At 41.4% G+C, this 20,409-nt stretch overlaps 1 protein-coding gene across 1 annotated transcript in view; it reads left to right on the top strand.

Moving 5' to 3' along the window:
* The window catches only part of cep170 (centrosomal protein 170), a 30,908-nt gene that overhangs the window by 1,407 nt on the left and 9,092 nt on the right, over positions 1-20,409 (top strand). The window contains exons 2-12 of the mRNA XM_022763550.1: positions 3,157-3,246; positions 5,247-5,325; positions 5,560-5,618; positions 5,742-5,964; positions 7,684-7,821; positions 11,251-11,424; positions 11,834-12,139; positions 16,775-17,143; positions 17,481-17,770; positions 19,319-19,411; positions 20,277-20,394. Coding sequence (XP_022619271.1) covers positions 3,157-3,246; positions 5,247-5,325; positions 5,560-5,618; positions 5,742-5,964; positions 7,684-7,821; positions 11,251-11,424; positions 11,834-12,139; positions 16,775-17,143; positions 17,481-17,770; positions 19,319-19,411; positions 20,277-20,394 — 1,939 coding nt within the window. The remainder of the gene's footprint in view (positions 1-3,156; positions 3,247-5,246; positions 5,326-5,559; positions 5,619-5,741; positions 5,965-7,683; positions 7,822-11,250; positions 11,425-11,833; positions 12,140-16,774; positions 17,144-17,480; positions 17,771-19,318; positions 19,412-20,276; positions 20,395-20,409) is intronic.

A 20,409-nucleotide genomic window follows, 5' to 3' on the forward strand; every position in this document is an offset into this window, starting at 1 on the left:
AAAGGAGTCTGCCATTGAACAGAAGACGGTTTAATTGGTGAGCGCCACTCAAAAAAAAAAATATATTGACATACTGCCCCACTGATGTAAATTAGGGGCCAACATATTTTTTGGGTCAAATACATACAAAATATTTTCCTGTGATATTATTTTTGTTTCAGAGTCTCCATTTTCATCCAATTTTATCAATTGAGACAGAAAAAAATCTGTTAAGATAATAGAGTTTGTTGTTGTTTGTTTCTGAAGTGTTTATGTCACACAGTCTAAATGGAGATGACACAAACCTTACTTGAAGTTTCAAAGCACATTCAAACACAACTTTTTTGCACCCTAGCAGTGTCACAAGGATATGTTCTACACATAAAAATGCATACAGTAAAAATGACTCTCTGATCTGCAGCTTTTGATCCTATCACCAAATCTCTCACTTTTTTTTTTGAGAACTTTTTTGAGAATTCCTCATGTTCTTGTTGTGGTTTCACTTCTTCTTGTGGAGAGATTGTTCTGTTTGAAAGGTCAAGAATTAATCTCAAACATACCACTTCATTTATGAAGACATGTCACAGTTATAGACTGCAGCACTATGTCTAAGTTTGACCATGTTGCCCTTTCAGTCTTGCGTTTGCTGTTTTGTTTTTTTTACTAGTTTCACAGCTGGCCTCTCAAACTTCCAGAGAGCAGTACTAAGGGTAATTTACTGAAGCATGTGGAGTTGTTAAAGATCTGTTTTACTTTTCAATCGCTTTCCTATAATATGTCTCTGATGACCTGAGGGTCTACTGCTCCTGCATGTGAATGTGTGTGTTTCTGTGTGTGTTTTAGTATTCCTATCCTTGTGATGTCTTTGGAACTATAGAAAAATGAGGGGAATCTTCCAAATCAAGGACATTTTTTGACTTAGCGTGTGTGTGTGTGTGTGTGTGTGTGTGTGTGTGTGTGTGTGTGTGTGTGTGTGTGTGTATTAGACTTTGTGTAGCTGCTTACAGTTGTCATCCATGTGACTGCCTTAACAAGGCAAGTCCTCATCACATGGCTGAACGTTAAGTGCTGCTCGTGTCATGCACCAAATAAAACACACTCACTCGCGGACAAATATAAAAACTTCAAATGATTGTATTACTGAGAATCATCACACTGTTAGATGAGTGGCCCGAGGGAGTGTGTTGTAGAAGTTTTGTTGTCATCTTGTGAAATTCGCCAGCAGCTTGTTTTCTCCATCAATCACACACACATATATATGCTTCTGGCAGTTGTGCTGTTTGCAAACTGTGATCGGAATGGGTTCTGACTTTATTTATTTATTGGCAAGGGGGAGGAGCGTATTGAATACAGGAACACAGTCTCCATGATGTCAGCCTGAATCATACAATATATTTTTCCTCCGGGTAGCAATGAACTGGATAAAAGAAGTCAGTGAGGATTTTATAGCTTTTTCTGTCTTTCAGAATTATTTGTTCTATCTCATAGCTCAGCTGATCTGAAGTGTGTGTGTGTGTGTGTATTTCCTCATTTGAATACAAATGTGCCTCATGTCTTTATCTCTTCTTCTTTTCATAATTTTGTCCCTTCTCTTTCTCTTTCACTCACTGCCTTTATCCACAATATTCATATTTATTAATCCCCATTTTGCTGAAGTTTACTGTATCTGCTTGTTTTGAAAAGTTAGTTTTCACTTCAGATGTTTTTCTTTTTCCACTCGGCTGACCCTCACTTTTTAGATACTCCACATTTGTATTCTAAGTTGCCTCTGCTTGAATTCAGCTGGTCAGCAGTATATCTGTAACACCATGCGTCTGCTCTCCCCTGCAGTGTGAGGTACAACAGGCAGCTCAATTGCTTTCTATCCTGTTTGATCTGGCCTAATCTCACTTAGATAATCTGTTCAGTGGTTGGTTCTCTGGCGCTGCTTCCCTTGGCTTTACTTCAGCGTTATATGAACATTTTTACTATATTTTTGCTCTCCAGTTGTCTTCTTGTTTAAACAAAGGAGTGACTGGTGTGTGGGTAAGAGTCATATGAAGACTGAATATGAGATTCAGCTCTCAGAATCAGCACCGATTGACCTCAGTACAATAAACTCATTCTTGCCAGGATCTCATTCCTCACATTACTTACTTTTTGGTTCCGGTTGTGTGATTCATGAGTCAGACAAAATGATTCAGTTGCACAACATTTCAGCACCAGTAATGGATTTGTTAGATGGACCCATGTTTATACATATTCACATATTAATCAGAAATTTGTCATTTGTTATACTGGAATTTAACATCAGTTAAGCAGCTGCAAACTCAGACATTGCAGATTTTTGATTCACTAAAATAAAAATTCAAATAGAATCTGCTAATGCCAACATTACAATCAATTATTCCAGGGCAAGGTGCCACTTAGTTTCTTATATTTTATTGATGTATCTGAAGGGCCTTCTAAGAGACATTTGGAGACTGCAGAAAATTTGCTCACCAGTCAATGTCAATGCATACTGTCTAGGTATGTTCTATGGCATTGATATACGAGAGAGATATTTGCCAGATTCCACAATACCGAACCATACAGAAGGTTGCAGTGTTGGTGTTGGAAACCATTTATCCTCAAAACAGCTGACGGGCTCATATCTGCACACTGCAGAAAATCAATTCTTTCACCTCCAGCCCTTCATTACTCCAGTTCTCCTTTATGTGTGTATGTGTGTGAGTGTGTGTAAAGGTGTGTGTGAATGTGAAGGTGTTGGTAAGATGTGCGCAGTGTCCAAGACATTGAAATACCTGCTGATGTGCTCTGAGTTGATATCATTGTAGATATCATACATAGTAACATTGAGACTTGCTATCAAGGTTGCATTCTTGACATAGGATGCTGATACCTCCACAGAGCTTTAACATAGCAGAGTTTTCTCCAGTCTCACACAGCCCTCTAATGGTTTGTGTATGAAACAGTTGCGTTTATGCAGTTTATGCACTTTCTCTGTAACCTTGATGCAGCACATGTGTTGAAAAAAGCTATGCAAGACATTTTGACATAAAGTGAAACCAACATTTTCCTCTTTCTGTTAATAAATCTGGACCAACTACATTTGATCTTAAATATCAGATCTCAATGATCATCTTAAGTTCACAAGTGTTACCCTTTGGTTAATGTTTTTTATGTTTTTGTTTGAAGTCCCGCAGTGTGGATAAGCAACATGCAGTCATCAACTACGAGGCTGGGACTGATGAACACAAGGTCAAGGACCTGGGCAGCCTGAATGGGGTGAGTACACAGATAGAAACGTGCAAAACAGAGAGAAGTTTGGACAAAGATAAATGTACGAAGAGAAAGAGGAGGTAGACAGGACAGAAATGAACAAAGGAGAGAAGCAGGGTCACATGATGGATGAGGGATGGGGAGAGATAAGGGAATGAGTTGAAGCATCTGGAGGAGGAAAAAGAGGGTTTAGAGGGAGATGGATGGAGAATGCAAAGATGGAGAAACATCAAGAGACACAGGAAAAAAACCCCAAAGACATTCAAGGTAAAAGTAGAGGGAGATGAAGGAGGTTGTGAAGGGTTAGAGGTTAACTTATTTTTGGCGGTCAGTGGGACTAGGACCTAATCAATCTCTGTGTCAATGAAGATTTATATCAGGGCTGAGGTCAGTTTGAATCTAAACCTAATTATGCAAATCACTACTTAAGGGCACAGTCTGTGATTCAAATATGAACCAAAGGGTCACTCTGCTGCTAAAACTCAAAACACATTTAGACCTCACTCCAAATTGACATTAGTAGAGATATTAACATGAGGCAACGACTAAACACAGCAGGACAGTAGGCAGGAAGGAAGCCAGTGTATGAGAGGCAGAACAATTACTTTAGTGCATGGTATATTGGAGGCTGGTGTATTATCATTGAATAATTGATCAAATCTGGTTATAATCATTTCATTAATGGAATTTCAGGTGACATTTGCAACCAATCATATTATGTTTTAATAGGGTTGTTGAAAAATACAGTGTGGCTTTTGTTCTCTTTTTGTAATCTTTTTCTAGTGTGTGGAGAAACACACTGTATGGTAAAAAAGTTATTATTTAAAAGGTATTTTGGGAATTGATTAAGCAGATTAACAGACAGAAGATACACCAAAACTTACACTATACACTTCATAACAAAATAAAAAAAAAATCCAAACATTTTTCTGGCTTTTTAAAGTGAATTTTGTATTATAACCTTGAGAAGCCCATTTAAACTGTGTATTTCTCTGTACACCCTCCATGTTTGTCTCTTTGACATTGTAGCTCAGTAAAACCCCAGTTACAGTTGCCACATGATGTTAGTCATGTGCAGTGATTAGTACTCAGTCACAGTCCACCACATTGTACACATATGCAGAATGTCCTTCACATCCTCTCCAGCTCTCAGACAGGAAGTCAGAGTCAGAGCCACTTCCTGCTGTGTCATTAACCATTCAGCTTCTTTAGCTGGATTCAGAGGAAGTTTTTTCCTGCTGACTCAGTAGATATGTAGAGATTTACCACAGCAGTGAGTAAAAAGCTGTGTTCGGGCGGTGCCACCATTTACTGTCTTTACTCGAGGTCTTTCACTGCTGTGTTTCTAAGCTGTCATGTTTTCAACTCATTAGAGAGGAGACAGGAATGTTTTATTACAACAGCAGTGCAAGTATGATGGAATTTCATTTGCAGTTTAGTGAAACCTGATCTATTTCAGAACTGCATAGTAAGAGGAGGAGTGAAAAGGGGGGAACGGGTGGGGGAGAAAGAAAGAAAACAATTTAAGTGTCATGCTCAGGCCTTTAGTCTCAGCTGTATAGATTTCTCATAAAGAAACTTAACTGTTCAAAGTGGCTTCATGCTTACTAGGACCTTACTGACCACATGCAAATTTAATATTACTGTCTGGCAGCAAGAATTCCCCCTGTGAGTGAACTTCGGAGTTCGGACTGTTGTTATTGTAATTATTGGTATTATTCACTATTTTCAATATTTTTAGAAATGATCGATTAACTGAAAAACTTATTGTCAGACTATTGAATAATGAATATAACTGGTAGTTGCAGCATTAATTAACTGCTGTGTGTGACACAACTTGCACCACTTTAATCAGATGCCTGTTAGAGGTGTTATCTTCCTTTATACATTTTCTTACATTGAAGCTTCTTAGAAAGAAAGATTTTATCTGTTCACATATACACATAAATAATAGTTGAATTTGTGTTCATTTTGTGTTAATGTTGTTTTTTTCCTTCCCTCTGCAGACCTTTGTAAATGATGTCCGCATCCAGGAGCAGATGTACATCACTCTGAAGTTGGAGGACAAGCTGAGGTTTGGATATGATATCCTTTCACTTGTCTGGTTTTCTAACCTCTTCAGCCCTGACACGTCCACCTGTGGGTTCATCATTCCAAAAACAAGCCAAGCATTGTTCAAACTTAAATATTATTATTTTAATTCTGACCAAGATAGCAAATTTTTACTGTGTATTATATGAATACAGTAAAATGCATGTGTATGTACATGTATCATAATTGTGCTTATGTTGCCAGTATTTCCCTAACCATCTAAATCACATACCAACCTGTTCACGGTGGTGAGAGGAGAGCTCACTGTGCCTGAGGAGGCTCTAAAGGCAAGAACATACACACATACACACACATCCATACACAACCTGACACAAACTGTTAAGTATCAGTGTTCGCCATGATACATAGTCGTATCATACTACTCTAAACGCATCTCTATCCCTATCTAGCATGAAAAGTTCACCAGCGGCCTCCAGCTCAGCAAGAAGCCATCCAACGGTGAAACCACTACCACCACAACCACAAGCAAGTCTCCCGCAAAGACCCCAACAAAAACACTGAAGTCCCCCAGTGGAGGCACCCTCAGGCTAGGGGAGAGCAGAGCAACAGATGGAGTCAAACAGCCACCAGCTAAACCTGTGGACAGTCACAAAGCAGAGGACAGGATAGGAGGTGAGAGGCAACAAAGGAAATGTGATCCTGTCTCAGAAATAGTATGAGCTTATTTTAGTGTTTGTCGTGCACTGTTAGTACCAACTATATAATGTGAATTGAGGGGAATTTGCTGTGTTGATTTGATCTGTTTATATTTTTTCCTTGAAATGTGTATTTACTGACCACTATCACAAGTCCACTCATTTCTCCTTTTACTTTTAAATATAGAGACAATACCGAAAGTCACATTTTGCAACTGTGTTAATCCAAAGATAGGGTTGATAACAGAGTATGAGATATTATGGCAGCACAAAAAGTACTTACAATTCATTATGGCCTTATTCCTCTATATTAAGCTGTACTAAAATATATGGTGACTTTCTACAACCCTGAGAGTACTGGCTTCTCTGTTCTACATTCATACTGTATATTGTAGGTAGAGACATTTCATAGTCCACATGATTCTAATTTCTTCTCTAAGAAAAGACATTTTCAGACAGAATACTGTGAAGTCAAGTGTGGTGGGGTTTTATCTCAGGCCAGTAGGGGGTGGACGTGGTCACCAGGGAAAGGGCTTTAACCACCACACCAACAGTCACTCTGTTATATCATGAATGTGGTTAAGGTCTGAGGGTGTCCCTAATAACTGACGTCACTAACCAAGCTGGGGTGCTAGCAGGGGTCCTGGATAATCTCCAGATGTTAAACAAGGCCATGTGGGGCTTGTGTTATTGCACAGATTAAGCAGTAACAGGGTCAGCGTGCCTGCATAATGCAAACCCATATGCCAGCACTACTTTTCTTAAAATACAGTAAGATTCACAGGCACGCACATTCTTTTGCACATTTGGGCCAAAAACAAGCATACATCCACGTACGGTGTTGCATGTCACCCCATCTGCTGCATATGCCTTTAATGACAACCTCTCTGTGGTTCTGAGGATGTAATCCTGCAATATTACTACTGTAATACCGCACCTCACCCAGATATTATACCTCATGTACAACATATATTCAGTAGCTTTTATATAGAATGCCCCTACCTACTGCACACAATTTGGCACAGAGCATCTATAATTATCTAGCTATACTGTAATTAAACTTTCACAGCTCAGGAGAGGGGGTACTTAAAGAAAAGAAGGTAAAGGAAGAGGAAATAGCAGAGAGAAGTTAACACAGGATGAGGCATCCTCTGGCACAGTGGTCTAAGAGGCAGCATCACCAGTTCAAATCCGGCTGGAAACCTTTGTTGCATGTCTTCCCCCCTCTCTCTCTCAACTATGTTTCCTGTCCCTTTTCTTTTGTGCCGTCCACTTTAAAAAAGAAGTTGCCACAGTACGCTTGTCACATGTCAACTTTCGTTCTAATGGGTACAGACAGGCAAACGGAAAAGTCTCTCTTTTATTTAAACCGTGTGTGTCAGAGAGAGAGAGAGAGAGAAAGAGAGCGAGCATGAGGGAGAGAGTGTGCACTATGTGTGCCCATCCTGCTTGCTAAAGTTCTGAAAATAGGTCAGTGGTGCAAGACCCGGCCAGAGGGGAATTAATGCACAAACACACACGTCTACAAACAGCAGCTGGGTTCACTTTGTGGCACCATGATACAATGAACAGTTTATGTTGACAGTACCAGAGTATGTAAAGCAGATAATAAACATGGCAGTCCACAGTTAAAGCTACTGCTGTACTTTCTGCAAGGCTTTGTTAAAATGTGTCTGCATGTGTGCATCTGTCTTAGGGGATGTTACAGCACTGCCTCGTGGGACCCCTCTGTACGGCCAGCCGTCTTGGTGGGGGGATGGGGACGCAGACGATGAGAACTCCTTCAAACAGGAAACCAAGTCATCCACCAAAAAACATGACAGCTCCATGTCAGGTAGGATGTGTTTTAAACTTCTAACTATCATCACACACAGCGTCCCCCCATAATGCAAGTGAAGACAAAGATGCCCAGAGTGGTTAAAATCTTTGAAGTGGACAAGTCTGAAGACAATATCTTATTCCCAAAACATGCCAAATGAATGATTATACCAGCTTTGGCTTGGAGCAAAGGTTGTAAAAGATTTTACAGGACATCAACAGCTTTCACTGCACTGCAGTTAATTTGATGTTAAATGATGTAAAAGCAACAATTACAACTTTTTTTGTGTGAATATACTGCTTTGTGTATTCTGTCTGATTTCATACGGAATTGGATGTAATAGTGACGTCTTTAGTTTTATTGTAGCACATCTAACACACACACCATCTTTTCTGTAGTTTGAGTGGAAAGTTACAAATTGCATCATTGTTTTTGTCAGCCAGACTGTATGTTTGTATGTGTGATCATGCATATGCGAGTGCACACAAAGGCTTTTTTCAGAGCCTCTATGTGTGCCTGTTTGCCTACAATATGTGTACGTAGTGACCGTTGGACTGGGGGGGGGGGCTGGTCCCGTTAACTGGTGGTGGATAGTCAGAGTAACAGGATTAGAGGATACACCAATAGTAAAACAGCTCAGCGAAGCAAAATCAGTCTGTGCCAGGCTGGTTTAGTGTGGACCAGTGTAGTCAGAAGGAGTGGGGGGAGGTTAATCAAACACTGGAGCAGACTGAAGCCTCCTCAAATCTCTCGCCACATCTGGATGCTTACATTGGCAGCGTCTTCACCAGCCTAAAAAAAAGAAGACTTTGTGTACTTGTAACAATCAGTGAGGAACTTTTTCTATATGTTACCATGCAGATTTTTCTGTGGAGTTTAGCAAAGTATCTTTTCTGTTAGAGTGAGATTAGAAAAGACTCATTTTGGAGTAAATCTGTATAAGCGTGGCACGGTGATTGGAATCCCTGAAAGCTTTCCAAAAACATCAGCCGAATGGGATTGGCTACTTCAGTCATGGAAGAGGGTGAGTGGCAGGCATTTTGCCCTCTTGTAGCATTGACTTTTAGCCTGAGTGCTGGATGAATGTTGTGATGTTGGATTTGTTATGTGAAGCAGCATGCTCCACGGGGTGTTGCACTGTGTATTTATGTAGATTACATGGACCTCAGTGTTAAAAGGGGTTCTTATCAGTCTACATGTTTTTAAAATAGTGTGAGCACACCCTCTATATCTGCTCTAATAAACTGTTAAGATCAGCTGTAGCAGCAAAGGGGAAGTGAAAAAAAAGCAGAGGTTTAGGACAGAAAGTGATTTTGTTTGAGATTGTGTTTTTTTTTTTTGTTGTGTGCATGTGTGTGTCAGTTAAGTTTAATGTGTGTCCTTTTCTCCCTCCCAGTGAATAAACAGTGTTGTCAGAGCCCCCCCCACACCCCCTCCTTGTGTATTGTCACTCAAGCTGATTGGGTTACGCCACTGCACCAGCTCCCCCTTTCCTCCCAACGCACACACACAGACACACACTCATGCACTAATCGTTCAAACAGACCACTCTCTCACTCTGCACTGCAGCGATCATTAGTTAACCACTCTCTAATTCTCTGTAAGTATTGCTCTCAATTCCATATACTCTGGCTAATGGAGCTGGTGAAGGGCTTTGTGTTAGTGTGACATTCACTTACCTTGCACTTGTTTTATTACCTGTGGAACGTTTAAGAACTATATTGGTCAGTTAACTCTCTTTAGATCTCAAGTACATTAAAATTTGAAATGAGAAGTCACTACAGGTTATAAAATGATTGTTTTAAGTTTTGCCACTGTTATGTAAAGTCAGTCACACTTCCCTTATAGCCATTTTGTCCATATGTTCCAGAATGAGTCTGTAATTCTGTGTCAGTTTGAATTTTTCTATGTAGTAGACTCTTAACCTGATTCTGTAAAGCCTAGGTTTTTCATGTTTATGGAGCCAACAGCAACAGTCTGCATTAGTTTGAAATTGACATTATTGCCATTAAACTCATTCATGAAACTCGTAACTTCACAGAAATAACTAGGTGCTTCCCAGAAAAACACCATGTGACTTATGGTGACATCAGTGGAAGCTCTGATAGCATGTATAACATGTGAGATACAGGAAGTTTAATCAGTTCATCATAATTTCAAGGAAGGAGCAAATGCAGTGAAACATGGTAGTTTCTGTATTTTTGTGTTTATGTTTAACAAGGTTATTTTTTAGAGCGCATAAAGCTCTGGAGTGTCTGGAGAGCAGAAATGCATAGAAGTCTGAACACAATGTTGAATCTTTTGTCAGTCTTGTTTGCATTTGTATTACTCTCTCTGTGAAGTTGTTGTATCCTAAGCATCATCCAACACATCTAATCTACCTCATATTTGCACTCCTTTTAAATCCATGTTGTAAATCTTTCCAAACTTGCAGAGCAGCTTATGCTGGCAACCGCTGATCTTGTTTCAAAGACAAGTCCAAAGAGATTTTTTTTTTTACTTCAGTTTAGTTGACAACACTAAAGTGGAAAATAAGCCATTTAATTTAGAGATTCTGTTTCTGGGAAACATAATCTTTGCTTTGTCTCATGAGCCCTTAAGTGGCACAGCCATATTTTCAAATATTAAATCTGTAAATATGTAACTCATGAGAAATACACTCACTATATTTTACTTGTGATTATATTCTGCAGAGTCAGTTTCTGTGTGTTGTTTCTTATTGCCAATTGCCATATGTTCCTACATTTGCTCCCCAACGTGAAGCAGATGGCCCCTCTAATTTCTGAAAGTAACATTTATCATATTCAGATCCCACAGAGCCTCTGTTTGTTAATGTGAACAGATGAGAAAATAAGTGCTCCATGTTGTAGGTCCACCAGACTGCATCATGTCCTGAAAGACTATGTCTATATGAGAGATAGTGAAAAAGACAGACATAGACAGAACATATATGTGCGCGTGTTCATGGTATTTGTAGATTATAGGGCAGCATCCTCCCCCAGAGGGAGACAGTAATTCTGATAAATGATGAGACACACTTGCTGAATAGCAGACCGCAATTGAATTGGTCAATGTGCGGCCTTGCTTGACCTTTCACTTCCGACTTTTCATAATGAATCTTGGGATTGATTTCTCACCGTGGCTTTGAAACATTGTTATGTTATGTTATTAAAATAATAAATGTATTTTCCACCCTCAATATCTACATAGAAGCTGTGGCAAACTATAATTGAATCCACACCGGTACTATATAACTGAAGATGGACTAATCTAATTCTAATTCTTATGACTACTCATAAGCTTAGAGATAACAAATATACCACTTTTAGTTATGGATATTATACTGTCTTGTCATACTATTCATACAGATCTGTTATAAATAATCTAGGTCAAGCTGATTTTGCTGCAGTTTTTAAAAAGTTCCATGTGTTTTCCAAACTCTAGACAGCAAAGAGTCACGTCGAGGGGAGAAAGCTAAAGAGGACGGCCTTCATGCGTCCACCGCCCACGATTCCAGTTACTTTGAGATCCCTACCAAGGAGGGTCACATGGCCAATAACGGCATCCATGAGATTCCCACTAAGGACACGGAGGGCAGCGCCACTCACTCGACTACAGGTGAAGCATATCTATTGTTCATTATGATTCATTATAAACAATAGTGGTGTAAATTTTTGTAAAAGGGATGTAAAATTTTGTGTCTGTCGAATCTCATCAAGTTGGCCTCTTTTAGAAATGTGTTAGACTCTTCCATGGCAGAATGAGAAATTTACAACACAAAACAGGAAGAGGCCATTGTTTGTCTAGTGTAAACAGAGAAGCAATCAATCTCCAACAGAAGCCATCAGCTGATTTGATCATATTTGGAAATATATCCATGTGCTGTATATTTCCATAATGTGATTATACTAAGAAGTCACATTTATACACCCATTTATACATTTTTAGGAGTGCTTCACCTCAACCTTGTATTTAGTAGAATTGACTGACATTGTAACAAAACAAAACTGCAACGTCTGCTCCACAGCCCAAGGTCACGCCTCCTTCACCATAGAGTTTGACAACACATCTCCAGGGAAAGTCACCATTAAAGACCATGTGTCAAAGTTCACTTCTGACCACCACCGATCTCGCTCCAAGAAGAGTGGGGCAGGAAGTGGAGGCACAGGAGGGAGGGACTTGAGCACACTTCAAGCGGCTATGATGGCATCAGAGAGCAAGGTGGCTGATTGGCTGGCCCAGAATGACCCCACTCTGGTACGCAGTGAGTCAACAGAGGACGATAGCAAGAGCATCAAGAGCGACGTGCCGGTCCATCTCAAAAGACTGAAAGGTGGAGCTTATTTTCTGTTACTATTTCTTTGATCATTTTGCCCTTCTTTCATTTCTCTTACAAAAGATTCTCATTCACAATCTTCAATAACACTCCCTCCTGAGTTATCTTTCACTTCGCCGGAATTATCATCATACTTGTGCTTTGCCTTTATATTACAAGATTTTACACACTATCTCAAATTCCCACTTGTCTCTTCCTAAACTATGTGGAGACTGAGTAGATTCTTTGTTAGGAACAGGGGTTGTTGGCAGTGGTAACCAAGCCAGGGGATTAGCAGCTAGCAGACAGAAACATTTAAACCCCTATCTACTCCGCTACTGCTCTGACAGCCAATGACAAGGCTTAGCATGAGTAGCATAGCACAGCCCTCGTTGAATTTCATTTTTTCACCATTTACAGTGTAGTCATATTATCTGGTGAGGAGCACATACTCTGTGCATATTCATCTTCATGGCAGTTAAAGCCCGACTACAGAGCTTTAGATGTGGGTTTTTGTTTGATTTTTTTCTCTTGCATTGTCAGTGTGGACATCTATATTTTCTCTGCTTACCTCTGTGGGCTTGTTGCTATGTATCCTTGGGGTAAGGATTGAGATTGTTATGACTGTAAATTGAGTGCTTCTTTATGTTTCTTTGTTCTCTTTACCTGCAAGCAGACAACTGCTAATTTGGCTCCTGCTGCCAGGAGTTTTTGTGAGAAAGTCGCATACAATGAGAGGCTATGCCCAGCTTTGTGCTGCCAGTAAAGGGAGTTTATGTTTGATGCTAAGCTAAGCTATGGTGGACTACATGCTGGTCATGAGTTAATTAAATGGAGGCCAATTTATGATGCTGTTGACATGCGTGGGGGGAGGGACCAGCAGGCAAGGAGCTGATGAAAATGGAAATCTGTGAGGTAGGAGTGGAAGACAGGGAATCTAATTCATTAGAGGGAGTTAGTACAACATGCATGTCAACTGGTTGACAGAATGTTGCTAACTGACTGACTGACTCTGGGACTGCTAGACACTGCAGTTTTTCCAGCTGAAGCTGTGGCTAATTGATAATTGATGAGCTTGCCCTTGGTGTTCAGTCCCTAAAAGAAGAAATGGAAATCAGAAAAGAGCAAGGAATGGACTGTGGTTGTGACATGGGTTACAGGAAAATAAGAACAATCACGGAAGACGGGGAAAAGAAGGGTGTAGTAAGGAGGAGAAGAGGAGGAGAAGAGGGAGGGAGAGGACAAAGAGGGATGGATAGAGGACAGGTGGACAGCTGGCTGGAAAGCTGCCTATTGATGCCAGCTGCGGACATGTGAGGTGTGAGAAAAATTGGGCTAGGAAAGCGGGAGGACCCCACTGTAACGCTGAGAGCAGCATTTGCAGCAATAACAGCAAAGGTGATTGGACAAAGGAAGGCAAGAAGGAGAGAGAGAGACAGAGAAAGGGAGGCTTGTTGCCTGGACTGCAGTGGAAGTGGAGAGGGAGGTGGCGAAGGAGGAGGGAGCAGTTTTTGGTAGACAGTTGTTATAGTAACAGTGATGCAAATGATGGCAGGGAAAGAGAGAATACAGACATATATTTAGAAAGGGCAAAAATTGGCAGTGAACATCTGTTTGTGTGTGTGTACGTGTGTGTGTGTGACGGCTGCAGGGGCATGTGCGAGAGACGCGTTTCAGTGCTGACTGATGGCGTGTGTGAAGCATGCGCTGCTCACATGTGGATTTGTGTTGCTGAAATTCGTCGTGTCTGTGTTTGGTGCATGTGCGCTTTTGAAACATGCTCAGCACTGATCTGCAGACAAGCAGTGCAGCGTGTGTGAGAAGAAGCATGCGAGATGTGCTTAGGGTGTGTCGTAGAGGTACCAGGCAGAGAGAGGCAGAGGTTCAGCGAGGAAACTGAGGAGGCAGCTGAGGAAGCTTTTGATTTGTGAGCATTAAGGTGAGTCCTTCTCTTCTTGCTGTAAGGAGCAATGTAGAGGGATACATCTTTACACTGTCTGATATTTCTGTCATGTGTGTATTATTGTAACATCTAAAAATCTATGCATTTTCCTTGTTAAAAAAAATGTGATTCTGATACAGGCTATGTTTTGAGATTTCAAGATTATTTTCTGTGATTTTGACAAAAGATGAGCACTTCACGTACAATTGTTATTCACTCACAGCAGTAGTAAAAGCTTAACGGACAACAAAGGTTGAACTTGAATATTATGTATTCCTAATGTTCTGTATCATGTGCTCATTATTCCAAATATGTTTGGGATTGCATGTTTGCTTGTCTGTTTGTGTGGATGTGTAAGTGCATCCTTGTGTTGGGCGCTCAGTTTTGTGTGCGTGTGTGTGCGTGTGCAGCCAGCAGCGGAGGCAGAGGGCAGCTCCACTGTGAGTCATGGTGGGGCGAGCAGGGCAGAGCACTGGACTCTCACAGACACCTCTGTTCTCCTCTGGCCCTGCCAACAGCTTCTTTGTCTGGGGCACACAGCATGAAAGACCTGCCTCTTTCTGTCCTCTTATCTGCGGATCTGCTCAGGCCACTGTAACGCACTGCTGCTTTCCTTTCTCATTCCTTCTATGCTCTCCTTTTCTTCTTTTTAATGAAATATATGCTTTATTAAATTTCAAACAGAGATAAAAGCCAGGAACGACAGAGGAGGAGGTGGATGGTGGAATGTTACAAATGAGCTGCAGACTCCAGTGTAGAAACAGTCCTGTCCAGTGATTTAATATTGTTCTTCAAAAAAGTTGGAGGACTCCAAAATGATTGAATCTAACAATTCCCATAATGCATGTTGTCTCTCATTAGAGTCTCCCTGTCATCTTCCTGTATGAAACTCCATACCCTCCATTTCTAGCGTAGGCTTTTTGATGTAAATTCAAAGTTTTGAAACCCAAACAGAGATAACCCTTTGTGACATCACTATGACATCAGGTTTATTTTCTCAGACTTTCTCAGCTCCTCTTGAAGCACAGAAGACATTATCCAACTGTTTCTATGGGCTGAGCACTAACTATGACAAGTAAACTGCGCCTTGTGTGAATTTACTGGAGACTCCCTTTAAATACACAGACAGATTTACTATCTATATTTATAGTAATAATGTAATGAACTGAGACATTGCTTCTCTCTGAATTGGACCAGTTTTGCACCTTGTCAGTCGCTGTTATCATTTTCAAATGTGCAACAATTGCCCACTGTTGTATGATTTTACACAAAAGTGAAATGACATCAGAGCATCAGGCTGATTCAAAATCCCCAGGCAAGCCGCTATGGTCCACTCAGCCATGGGAGCCCTATGTCCTCTTTTCTCTACTTCTAGCACTTTATTTATCTCTTGCACATTGTGGCTATGGTGAAAAGTCTTGAACCACTACTGGTGATTTAATTGTTCTGCTCGTTAACTGGGACAGATGTAGACGCTGAAGTTGTACTGTTGTTTCTTTTTGAGCATGCAATATTGTGGAGGAAGAATGAGATAAATGATATACTGTATGAACTTGCCAGGATCAGAGGCTGTGCAGTGGTTTCTGAAAGTGATGTGTGAAGTGGAAGTGTTTTCTGATGGTCATCCACAACAGCAGTCATGTGGTGCTCCACCCCCTCCTCTCACTGATACTGTTGGCTCGCTAACTGACAGGCTGATTGTGTGATGGCTGTCGACTCTACATTACATACAACACACTACATCCTGAGTGTCCTGCAGTTAAGATTTCCCCTATTCTCTGTTTGCCCTTTTCTTTCCCCCCTTTAATCTACTTTCTCTCCTTTCCCGTCCGCCCTCCTCCTTTCTTGCACCCCCACAGCCTCCTTCCCTGTTCACCCTCCCTTTTTTCTTTCTCCTTTCTCCTTTCACCTCCCCTCCTCCTTCTCTATCCCTGAAGCCCCCCCCCCACACACACACACACACACACATACATACTCACATCCAGTCTCCTTCTCTACTTCCCCCTGCATGTTCTCCTCCTCCCCTCCCCCTCATCACTCTCTCTCACTGTCAGTGAAGTAGGCAGGGCCAGTAACCGTGTGGGTGGCATGTCTGGATTAGTGTGGCACACTGTCTGCCATCGCACAACACTGAGAGGACAAGCTGATGCGACCCAGACTGATCAAAATGTAAAAATAGCAGTTATGTGGTAGGTAACGCAGGCGTTCATTAAGGGTCAAATTCGGGGTCAGTTTTGACAGTGGAAAGATTCGATCCAGCTGAAGGTTTATAGATCATTTCAGCTGTAATAGTTAGCAAACATTTTTTTCTTGTTGCGGTATCCACAATGGATGTGCTCTCAGGAAGGTGTGGTTCTGTGCTGTATGAGACTTTTCTCTTCTTCTTCTTCTTCTTCTTGGTTGCTTAATTTAGGTACACACACATTTGTACTGTGCAATTCTGCTGCATGTCTGTGTCATGTGTCTGTTGCTATGTTGCTGTTGTGTACACTTGTTATGATATGGATTTAAGAATGTTGAAGGTTTTCTACATAGTTACAGAGTGAGAGCTGTTGTTAATATTACTGTAAAACTAATCCAGGTAAACAAACATCCATTTCATTGTTGTAAATTATGAAGAGTAATATGAGCCATTAGAACATAAGCCCTTTGTTGAAAAAATATCCATGGTAGAAACTTATCTGCCATTTATTCTTTTTGTTCCCTGATAGGCAGCAAGCATGAGGATGGTACCCAGAGTGACTCTGAGAACGGATTAGGCCTGCGATTTGCCAACCGCCGCCATGCCCTCGAGGAACGTCTAAAAGCAGCACACGGCCACGTGGGAGTGGGAGGAGGAGCAGGAGGAGCAGGAGGTGGGAATGTAACAGTGAGCGGGACCCGAACAACCGGCACCCGCACTGCCTTCATGATTGAGTTCTACGACGAGGAAAACCCTCGCAAGCGCCGGTCATATTCATTTTCCCAGACTGCACCGTTGCTGGGGGCAGGAGCTGGTGGAGAGGGACTGTGTCCTCAGCCCCCATCTCACCCCAAGGTGTTCAGCATTTCCACCTCTGCTACTACAGCCTCAGATTCAGGTAATAAATCTTTAAATATTCTTTGACTCTCTTCTATGTGTGTGTTTTCTGAAGCAAAGGTTCGAAGTTAGAAGATATGCATTTGAAATATTCTGAGAACTACAGTTATTAAGAACCTCATTAATTGACAAAGGTTTTAGTAACATTAAACCAGTTAATCAGGAGCTGTTGTCATTCATTCACCACTAGTGCTGTTACACACAGTAACAGCTATGACCTTGGACATTTAATACCCAATAATTACTACATGTTGTTTCTGTGTCGTGGTCCTCTGTGAAAGCATGTTATGAGTGTTTTTCTAACTGATGTATTTCTGCTTTGTATTTGTTCCTATTAGGTAAAGCCCCAGCTCCAATACCGGCTACAGTGACTGTGGGTGCCCCCACGGCTGCTCGCGTGCTGCTCAAGCAGAGGTCAGAGGACCCGAGTATCGGTCGGAGCTCAGCCAGTACCGGGCTGGCGACCGGTAGCCCCACCAGCCCCAGCGAGGACGCCTCGGTCGTGGGGAGAGGAGCAGGGGCCGCAGGAGGAGAGGCAGAGGATGACCATAGCGATAAGGGGACATACACTATCGAACTGGAGAACAGGAACCCGGAGGAAGAGGAGGCCAGGCGCATGATAGACAAGGTAGGGATGATCAGAGAGACCAAACAGGATCATTTCTCTCCTTCTACCTCAGCTGCAATACATAGTCTTGACTGCAACGTCTTAATTCCAGCGTTATGAGACGTATCTGGAATCATACCACAGCTATTGAAAGACTGGAAATCTACTACAGCTGAGAGACAGAGAGATTTTCTCTTTTTTGCATGTTGTGCTACAAAGAGGGCATTGTTACACTGCACTCTAAAGCAATGAGTTTGACCGAACACAAACAGACCAGAGCAAGGTTAATAGTCTCTTTATTACCTGCTTCGTTGGCACTTTTAGGGTTAGCAAGTCCTTTGAGACAGTTTTTTTTTTGTTTGCACTAAAACAAAGCTATCGTTTCTCCATTGCCTTACTTGACCACCACTCCATCCTCTCTGTCCCATTGGTTAACCTAATGCTTCTGTAATAGCCCGGAGAGACTCACTCCATCAAGCACTGTCCTGTTTTATTAAACGAACGCTCCAGGCAGGCTGAAAAACCACCATCAGTTTCCTACTGCCACCCCTGTCCTGTAGCACAGTGCTCTTTCATGGTCACAGAAAACATGTCTGAAACGGGCAAAGCAACACTGAGAGAGATGGTTTAATGTTAGTTTCAGGCTGAGATTTAATGAACACTTCTCTAGACCATGTAAAATAGGAATGAAAAAGACTTTCTGTAAATAGATACAACAAAAGCAAAGATTGCAAAACCATTCTAGACACATGTTCACTTGGCCTTTTATTTGCTACCTAACAGATCTGGAAACTGGGGCTAGAATCTACTAATTTTTTAGGAAGTGAAGTTTTTGCCAGTAAAGGTTATTACACAGCGATACTTTAAAGTTTACTAAATGGTATCTCACAGTGGCACATATCCCTTAACGTGTTGTATACAGGTGTTATCTTAGGAGCAGCAGTGATATAATTAGTGGGGTGTATTTCTAGGCAGTGTTAGTCTGGATGCATTACTTTCAAAACTGGAAGTGTTGTTATGCTAATTCCTGTAATTAGGTGACACACTAATTGGCACACTGCTCACAGTATGTCCGCTCTCATTCGCTCTCCCTTTTGTAATTTTGTGTGTGTGTGTGTGTGTGTGTGTGTGTGTGTGTGTGTGTGTGTGTGTGTGTGTGTGTGTGTGTGTGTGTGTGTGTGTGTGTGTGTGTGTGTGTGTGTGTGTGCATGTTTGTCTGTGTGCGTGTTTGTCTGTGTGTGTGTGTGAGAGAGAGTGTGTTGCCATGGTACTCAACTATCAAGTGCAGATCAGTGCTTTAATTCTACAGCATCTTCTTCTGGCTGTTCAGTTCACTTTTGTTCATCAAGAGGACTGTAGAATAATATTATCACAGTGTTTACCTATCACAAGGGTATTTCATTTTCATTACAAAGTGTGCTACAGTATTTACATGTTTTGGGTGCATACATAATAAAGGCTAATTGGACACTACATACATACATATGCATGCATTACACTTCGGCAAAATGTCCATCTTTTGCCACATTTTCAGTTTTTGTTCCTTCCTGCTTTTTCAAATGTTTGTAGGTGTTTGGTGTTCAGCAGAACCAAGACTCCTCAGCTCTGTCAGACCTGAAAGGAGAAGGAAAAGGAAAGGAGACAGGAGAGACAGGGAAAGAGGTAGAAAACTGCGCTTTAACAGCTTCTTAGTCCAGTTTCTTCTCCCTTGTCTCTCTTCTTCTATCTGCGTTTCTCTGCCTGTTATATGCTCACCTATACACCAGTGTCCATCACTACAATACTAATGTTGCCCAAGATGACTCATTGTCCATGAATTTTGTTTGGATTAGCTAAATCCCATTGTAAAAAATGTCATTATCACTTTCAGTCCAGTGTAGTATAACAGTGTATAAGAAGTGGACTGAAGATTCATGGCTGAGGTTCATAATGTGAGTCACAGTCACTCCCATGGCTTGACCACTCTACTCCCCGAGCCTGCTAATGGGAGTAGGCTAGTCCTCCCAGAGACTGACCTAGATCACACTCAGATGAGGAGAGACATGCTCTGCCCTGCAGGCAATTTCATAAGAGGGAGCGTGTGTATGAGCATTGACAGCCCTTCTACTGAGTCTTTAATTTAGGTAGATGTCTTTTTCCAATTAAAACAATCCTCTGTTCAGTTTTTCCTAAAACTTTCTTGTAGGATGATTGAGGGTGATTTATTTGAAATTAGAAAAGTGTGTAAATGTCTACCTATGAGTCGAATATATGCATCAGACTGAGGCTTCCAAACAGCCTCAAATCTGACATATTTTGATTTTCCAGTAAAATACAAATACAGAAATCTTCAGAAGTCTTCATACAATGACCCTTCATTCCCACAAATTAAATAATTTCCATCATCATGTATTGCATTTCAGATGAAGTCTTAATGCCACTTTGTGCAACCATTGATTTACTTAGCTGCTCTCTTTTCCAGCTTTCTCACTCCTGTTGTCTTCTCTCTTGTCACCCCACCCCTCACCTCCCTCCTGTGTCCTCACAGGCTCTTCCTGGTGACTCGAGCTGGGTCTCTCAGTGGGCCAGTCTAGCTGCCAATCACACCAGGACAGACCCAGAGGGATCGGGAGCAGAGACAGCCACCTTCCTGCACAAAGAGAGAGGTACATTGTCACTTG

This window comes from Seriola dumerili, unplaced genomic scaffold (genome assembly GCF_002260705.1).
Source record: "Seriola dumerili isolate Sdu_G_001 unplaced genomic scaffold, Sdu_1.0 BDQW01000478.1, whole genome shotgun sequence".
NCBI lineage: Eukaryota > Metazoa > Chordata > Actinopteri > Carangiformes > Carangidae > Seriola > Seriola dumerili.